Source organism: Octodon degus, unplaced genomic scaffold, assembly GCF_000260255.1.
Source record: "Octodon degus isolate 3935 unplaced genomic scaffold, OctDeg1.0 scaffold00065, whole genome shotgun sequence".
Classification (NCBI taxonomy): Eukaryota; Metazoa; Chordata; class Mammalia; order Rodentia; family Octodontidae; genus Octodon; species Octodon degus.
This window is the reverse complement of record NW_004524641.1, coordinates 10,085,482-10,094,010: the sequence shown is the minus strand read 5'-3', so window position 1 is coordinate 10,094,010 and position 8,529 is coordinate 10,085,482. Positions and strand designations below refer to the sequence as shown.

General features: G+C 44.4%; 1 protein-coding gene across 4 annotated transcripts in view; it reads left to right on the top strand.

Annotated features, from left to right (window-relative positions):
• The window catches only part of Myo3b (myosin IIIB), a 472,753-nt gene that overhangs the window by 50,070 nt on the left and 414,154 nt on the right, over nucleotides 1-8,529 (top strand). For all 4 annotated transcript variants that reach the window (XM_023719169.1, XM_023719168.1, XM_023719167.1 and 1 more), the window contains exon 7: nucleotides 6,539-6,684. In XM_023719169.1, coding sequence (XP_023574937.1) covers nucleotides 6,539-6,684 — 146 coding nt within the window. The remainder of the gene's footprint in view (nucleotides 1-6,538; nucleotides 6,685-8,529) is intronic.

The following is an 8,529-nucleotide window of genomic DNA, read 5'->3' as shown; positions in this document are numbered from 1 at the left end:
TAAACTAAGGGGGTCGGACCGGGAGTGTCAGTCTCTTCAGCGCCCATCGCTAGGGGAAGAAGCCCCCGAGCAGGCTGGCAGGGCTGCACTCCGCCACCGTTTTCTCCAGGAGCCTCCTGAGTCTGAAAGACGCACACAGCGTGGCGTGGGCTTGCGCCTTCCACAGGGTGGGCCTCGGTCCTGGTGCAGGGGAGGGGTCATCACACAAAAAAGGAAGGGGTTAGGTGCAAACATCAGTTGTGTGCTGGCCTCAAACTCAGCAGGAGCCCCCTTCTCTGCCACCAGCTGAGGTGGGGAGTGGGCCGTTGTGCAAGCTTGTGTTCTGTTCTTAACTTTAACCTGGTTTTATTTCTCTACAGACCTAAACTGAATATTACAGACCTGGGAAAAGACTTGTAGAACATCACGTTTTAATTACAGACCTTTCTGGAGAGTTAAGAACAGCCTAATTTAAATAGTTTCTGACCATTTCTCAGTGTAGAAAATATAGATTCGATTGTATTCTTAATTTGACTTTTATGAAGGAATAAAAAAATCAATCCCAGTTCATGTAATCCACATCCTTTTTCACAAAGTCATCCCCAAATCTCCAATATATCCTCTTTTCAAGTTATATTTCATCCTAGGGAAGAGACTTCATTTGTTTATTCAATATCTCAGCTTGTAGCAGTTTCAGATATTGGTGTTTAAAAACTGATGAAAAATATTTGCCAGTGAAATATTTATCACTGGTTTTGGATTCCAGAGAAGAAATTATATTTTTGAAATCTTTATGATCAGTAACATTTAACAATTATGCTACGTGGATTGTGTAAACAAAATTAAGAATCCTGTTTGCCTTCCCACCTCTCAGCCCATCTTATTTGCCAGTCTGTTGCCTGCAGTTTTGGGCTCAAGGTCAGCCAAGGATTAATAGCTGTAGGTCTGTTTGCCTTGCTTCTTACTTAACTGAATTTAGCTTTTGAGATAACAGCATTTTCCCTGCACTTGAGTAAAATTTTAATCTCGACCTTTGGTTATAATTTTGGACTGCATGATCTATTCTAGTAAGGTGAAAAATCAAAACATAGAGAGCGAATCTAATTACATTTTTAATGATGATGCTAAAATATTAGTGGGGAAATAATATAGTTTGGATAAGACCTTTTCCACTTTAATTTAGTAAATTGTTTATTAGGGGAGAAAAGCATAATAGTACTTATTAGGAGAGCAAAACATATTGTAATATCGCTTACTTGAAGCATTGCTTAAAATCACATTATTGAAAGAGATTTCAACCCAGTGGCTCTTTGATATACAATTTGATAAATGGCTTAAGTTAAATATCTTCCTGAGGAAATCTAGGTTTTTCTGAGCCCTGGAGCTCCCATGTGGACTGTTTCTATCTCTTTTCTCCTGTAGTCTAATCCAGATGTTCTTGTTAGATATCAAAGGCCTTCAGACAAGGAGATGCTGTTCCTTCAGGTCGGGGAACCCAGGTCTTTCAGAGACAGAGAGGGTGGTTCCTGGCCCTCTCTCTTGGGGGCCTCATCAGTGAAACCTTCTTTTGGTGAAACTACTGTTGTAGGGCATTTTACAGATCCTGGGCCCTGAGAAAATGAAAAAAACAAAACAAACAAACAAATGAAATGAACCACCCTCTCTGTCTCTGAGAGACCTGGGTTCCTGAACCTGAAGGAATGGCCTCTCCTTGTCTCAAGGTTTTTGATATGTAAAAAGAACATCTGGATTAGACTGCAGGAGAAAAGAGATAGGAGTAGTCCACACAAGAGCTCCAGGGCTCTGTGCTATCCAAGGCTCTGCTTATAATGGGAAGGGACAGAGTTGAGAAGGGAATTTCTTGCATTCTTCTTGTAGTAATCTCATGAGGACCTCATTTTGGAATCAAGGTACCACCTTGGCTGCTGACTTGTTGAGAAGAACCTCAAGAGCCAACAAATATCCTGGGAGAAGGAAACACACCCTGGAAAGTTAAGGCAAACGTTCACATCTGCACTCTTGAGACAAACATCAAATAGAAAAAGAAAAAAATTTGTTCCTTTATAAAATGGATTAAATCATGCCCTCTATAAATAGTTTGTTAAAAGTCTTAGGGAAATAAATAATAAGATAAATATTACTCAATGTCAATGACTGGTGCTATCTACAATTGGCAATTGGTTATACATTTTTTTTATGCCATAAAAAATTGAACAACCAGCATTCTCATAAGCGATACTTCAGATGAAGCCTGCAAAGAAGAGGTTGCTCAGTTTGCATAGGGAAAAGGGGTGAGAGAGTAAATATTTTGTCAGAGTCACCCACTGAGGGGGAGACAAAGCCTAAATAAAAATGCCCAGCTCTGGAACATTGTTGTGTCACCAGAGGGATGGAGGGGTCTCTCCTTGACCACTGTTGGCAGTTGCTTACTCTCTGCCATCTTTAGGAGAACTCCGTTGACAGGACAAATGAGGAGATGGTTCACGTCAGAACAGGTTCATTATCAAACTGTGGGCCTCTCGCTCTGTAACCTGCAGGCAGAGGAAGAAGAGAGAGATGAGGAGGCCTCTGGGCCTATGTGGGTTGAACCTGTTAGCTTCAAGAGGTTTAACGAGACATGCTCTGTGACCAGAGAAAACAGACTGCTGACCTTTGCTCTGAGGCCTAGTTGAGCAAAACCACTACTGAGAACTTGTTTCTTGTCCTTGGTCCCCTTCAGAAAGAAGAGTTTTCTGGAAGCTTAAGGTGCATACAGCTGACATTTGGGACACTCAAGCCCACCTCTGGGCAAAGTAGCTATTGGCGCTGAGCACCAAGGCTGCCAGTGCCTAGATATTGCCAGTAATCCGGGCATTAGTGTTTTTCCTCTTCCTGAAATAAACAACAGAGTAGTCTAAATGCACCAGAAGAGCCTTAAGTTCACATTTCAAGGAAGGAACCGGACATGCTCCATTAACCAGCGTCCAAACAATTGTACTGTGGCTGAAACTCATCTTCCTTAACGGAAGCATCAGCATAGCAGCCAGCATCTTTTCATAGGCCATAAGACCTTCTACACAATATTGGCAATAAAAACCCTCTCTGGTTCCAGTCATTCTGTTCCTGCCCAGATAATTTGCATGGGGATGTCCACCTCTGATGTGGAGCTAGGTCTGTACCCCAAGATCACTTATGGTTTAGGTCTCCCACATGATGTGCTTAGAAGGTGGCTGGGTCGGGGCATTTAGCTGACTTGCTGTTAGGAGGTGGGATCTCTCCTTAGACAACGCAGGTCCCTGAGGTGTGCCTTGCTTTCTGGCACCTCTCCTCATCTTCTGTTTCCTGCCCAACCTGAAGGGGCAGCTTTGGTCTGGTGTGGTGGAAGGGTCTCTTCCTGAAATAAGCAACAGAGTAGTCTAAATGCACCAGAAGAGCCTTAAGTTCTGGACCCTTCCACCACACCACTTCCTCTTGTAGATGGCTTACCATGCAAGAATGGAAACTCCTAACATGTGAGCCACAAGGAACCTCTCCTCAGTGAGGCACAATGCCTCAAAGAGGAGGCAAGTGACTAAGATATTTGGAGATCACAAAGCCATTGCTGTTAGGTGATTTAATAGACTATAGCCTTTACGATGTTAGCTCTTCCTATATGCTGACTAGGCTTTCCTCTAGCCTGAGCTCCAAGTCTGTCCTGACAGCTACTGTACTTGCCCTGTAACTGCAGGTGAGCTGTTCATCTACCCTGTGCCTCAGTTTCCACAGCTGCCAAAGGAGAGCATGGCATTAGGAAGGTTGAATTTCGTATGTGATTTTCTCTCCCCAGTGCCTAGTACCCCACCTGGCTCATGGTTACACAATAATTATCTGTGAATTATTTTGCTTAGTGTAATTTTCTATAAATTTCTCTGGGAGAGTGAGCTTAAGTTTTTTTTTTTTTTTTAAATCAGGGTTTTAAGAGGAGCAGTTTTCTTGAGTGCTTTTCTATTAATCAGACAGAGGTGAAGATAGTGTCTGTAAAGAGAAGTTGAAACTAGATAAAGACTGTTGTTAAATCTTTTATGACAACACCCAAGGAATGTTAGGATGTTTCCAGGTTCACTTTTGGATGTCCTCCTGGCATTGCCATCTGTGTCCCCTTATAGATGGCCTCAAGTGAATTTGAAATTGTCCCCAGAGTCATGGACCAGGGCTACTGGATGGCCCCTTACTGTCTGGCTTAGCTGGCAGTGGCCCTCTCTAGTATCCTGAGCAGTGGGATCCATCACCCTCTACGGGATGTGCTAATCCACCCTGAGGACATTGGTGCTATCAAGTCTGTCTGTTAATTGGCCGAGGTTCACTTTGTACTTCAACCAGCCACAGTATCCACTAGGGAGGGCTGTCTGTCTCTCACACAGGGTCCATCATATTGTGAAGAGGCACAGTGAACCATCTGCTGATTGATAGGTCTAAAATTATGTTTGTCCCACAATTTTGAAAATGTCACTTCTGGAGGGAAAGGTGTTGGACAGCCTTCTCTGGAGATCATTATAAATTGCATGGGTTCTCACCTGATGGGGCTGAGGAGAGTGAGGCCTTTAGGGGCAGTGGAATAGCCTCTGGCTCCAAAGTTGGACGTATTTGAACAATAGTTTGATTGCACATTTGAAAATAATGTGTTGAAAGTCTGACAGGATATTCCATGGCAGGATATTCTATTTACATGGGGGGAGGGGGCAGGCCGAAGAGGAAGGTAACTATAAAAATACTTTCCAATTCTGAAACTAGAAGAGAGCGAGACAGAGGGCAGTGATGAGAGCAAGGGCTCACAGCCTGGGGCAAGACGGTCAGCACCTCTTGCCGGGCCTTGAGAAGCCAGTGAGCCAGCCAGAAGAGAGCAGGAGCATTAGTTTTCTATCACTATAATACCAAAAATTTAGGGACTGAAGACAACATGCACTTCTTATTGTCTCTGTGCATTGGTGTTGAATACATGAGGCTGGGTAGTTGATAAAGAGCAGAAACTGGTTCTCTCATGGTTCTGGAGGCTGAGAAGTCAAGGTGCGAGCGTATGGAATGGGCCTTCCTGTGCCCTTACACGGTGGAAGGTGGAAGAGAGCCCTCTACTCCTGCAGGCTCTTCCTGGAGCCCTGTGAGTCCATTTGTGAGTGCAGTCTTGAGACCTAGACGTCTCCTCCAAGCCCCACTTCCCAGCACCACTACTCAGAGAATTAAGTTGTCAACACAGATATTTTGGGGGACACCCAAACCCTGGCACTTACCTTATCATTCTGTACTTCAGAAGTCCAGTGAGTCTCACAAGCTAAAATCAGCTTCTGCATTTGGCTATTTCCCCAGTACCCGAGATTTAGATTCCAGCTTTGCCCCCAAACCTGCTTCTCCTTTTGTCCGTCCACCTCAGTAAATACCAATTATATTCTGGCCACCACTTGGGTTCAACCTTTTGGAGTCACCCTCAGCTCCTTTCTCTTTGTGTGCCCTATCAGCAAATCCAGTGGGCTCCACCTTCAACATGGTGTGCACGATCTCCCTGTCTCCCACCCCCTCCCACCTGGGTTTCTGCTGTAGTGTTTGTAGCTATTTGCACCTTCCCCTCACGTCCCACTTCTCTCTGTCCTCAGCACGGTGGCCAGTGTGGCCAGAGCGTGGCCCATCTAGTCTCCCTGAGGAGCCACTTGGATAGCTCTCATCGTCTACTGCCTGCCATAGGAGGGATCTTTGAAGGCAGATTCCATGTCAGATAGACACTGGTCCTTCAGGGTTCTTTGGCCCATCTGGCTTCCTCCTATCCCTACTGTCATAGTCACATTCCTGAATTGACACCTTTTCCCACCACCTCCCTAAGAAAATTGGTAGAAAGAGATTTCTCTGCAGGGGCCCAAGCCCAGTGTCATTTTCTGGTCCTGCTGTGCTTGTATCCAGTCAGACCAGGAGCCAGGTGTCGGGGTGTGAGGAGGGGGCCCGTGTTCTCAGAAGAAAAGTCTCTTTCATGGTAGCCTCAGTGGTCTTCCTGCAGCCTCTGTTGGCTCACAGCATCTCTGTGGCCTGCCTTTCTCCTCTCTGACACCCCTGGCTTCTCTGTCCATCCCCCTTTGGCTGTGCCTTGCTGCCTCACCCACACCATTCTCCTGAGGAGACCCTGAGGTGCGCTGGCTCCTGCCCATGCTCTGCAGGACTCAGTTAACGTTCCTGAGGATTTTGCGTGGTAGCTGGGCGTCTCTGAGAGCTAGTGCTTCTTGTTGAATTTTCCAGCTCATAGAAAGGTGACAAGGCCTTTCCTCAATGGACAGCAGGGTGGGGACAGTGTTATCGTGCCTTTTTTCATGCTGATCTTGGATTAGATGGAGCAATACAATTAAAAGAAAAAAGCTGGACTGACACTTTGAAAAAGTTATAAATGTATTAGTTGATAAATCAATCACATACAAATAAGGCCTAGAATATGCAATCTTCTTCTTGCTGGGATTTCATATCAGCATAGCCAAGGAAACAGAATAGGGATGAATTGGCCAAGGTACATTTTAGGACCCCTGAGGTGGCAGTACATTGATGTGTTGTGTCTTGTCTTGTCTGATAGGTCATTGCTTGTGAGCAGCAGTATGACTCTTCCTATGATGCTCGCTGTGACGTCTGGTCCTTGGGGATCACCGCCATTGAACTGGGGGACGGAGACCCGCCCCTCTTTGACATGCATCCTGTGAAAACGCTCTTCAAGATTCCAAGGTAGGACACAAGATGGCGCCCTTGATTCGTTGGTGCTTTGAGAAAGCGCCCTTTGAGGGACAATAAATAGTTTCTACATAATTTCTCTCCAAACCTGAGAAGCGCGATTGCAAAAATTTATTTCCTTTTAGAAAAAAAGGGGAGGGGGAGTTTGCTGTAGGGTAGGATGTTTGTGAAAGATAACATACCCCAAGGAATAACGGAACCGTGTAACAGTTACATAATTTCAGCGCGCCAATTTTCCTGAGATGTTCACTTTTTGGTGCTTTACACAAGAAGAATACAAATGCAGTTTAGGATTAAGTGATCTGTGTAAACACGGGTGCTTTCTTTTTAATTATATGCTTTCGCTTTTATTGGGGAAATTTGGGGAAGCAAAAATGCTTATCATATTGCTGTATTCATTCAGACCAGCACGGAAATATATCACAAAATATCCCATCAGTCATTTGTCTTATTCTTCATCCCTTAATTTCCCACTCAATGGGAAATCATGATAAAAGATGTCGGTTTGAAGGATAGTTAAATGTAAGTATATTTTCTAGTCTATGTATTCATCAGGGTTTGTACAAGAGGCTTTGTTTATTTTCACGGGAATGGGGCCATAGATGACCACCTCTAGGCCCCAGTTTGAGCAAATGAAGCTTTCTGGGTCCATCCGTCCAGCCAGGGTGCTGATTGATATTTATACTTTCCAAATTTCTCTCTCAAAGGAAGACTCTGGGCAGGCTAGGAGCCATTTAACTGCTCTAACAATAAAGTATTGACCTTTCCCTATCTGCACAATCACACAGCTATCACAGCCTTTAAAAATTTCTACTGATTGCAATTTGCATTTCTGATTAGGTCTATTTATATGCAGATGAGGCACTCCACCATTCATCTTCATAATGTTATCGTTTTGTACCTAATCCAGATGTGAACAACCCCTCAGCCACTACTCCAAAACAGATTCCCACTGTAGTCTGGGTTAGTCTTTTTGCTCCTTCCAAAATACAAAAACAGGTCCTGGTGTTCTGAGAAGCAGATGAAGCTCCTGGCTTTTTAAATTAATAGTTTGGGGCTGGCCAAGTAGCTCAGTGGATTAAAGTGCCTGCAAGCAAGCAGGCGCAGGGGCTGGGGCCCAGGGTTCAATTCCTCCTCCTGCTGTGCCGGCCCTGCCCCTGAGGCAAGCTGAGATGGTGATTGAGACTGGGTATGGTGGTGCCTGTAATCCTAGCACTTGGGAAGCTCTAAACAGGAGAATCACTAAGTAGTGAGACCCTGAACACCCTGTAGGCCCTTCCCTAAAATACAGAATGAAAAAAATAATAGTTTGGTGAACATTCAAAAGCATGAAAGAATGCAGAAGCCCAGTGATATGCAGCATGTGAGGAAATGAGAAACGGGATCTGCAGTGATTGGTGTGTATGGTTGAGTTTCCAAGCAACGCAATAGCCCACAGTTCAGGACTAAAGTGTGGCTTCCGACTAGCAAGATATATTAAAGTATCTGCATATGTACTTTTAATTAGAGATCATCTGTGTGGGTATATTTGTATTTTATTATTAAATGCACTTCTGTACAGACCAATTGTTTAAAATGTGTAAGAGGTGGTAAATGTGTGGCAGCTAAGAAGGAAACTGGACAAATGTGTGTTTCAACAGACCTTTCAATTCCAGTGACTCTTCTTAGCTTGCTTGTGTGCCCAGCCGAGCCTCTGATCTCTAGTTCAATTCCCTCACTGGGCTCAGCTCTTCCATCTCAGCTCCAGACACAAATAACTAAGCCCTTGCTGCCTGCTTCAGGGTGAGTGAGACCCAGGAAGAGGGTAATTGGAGTGTCTATTTATTATTATTATTATTA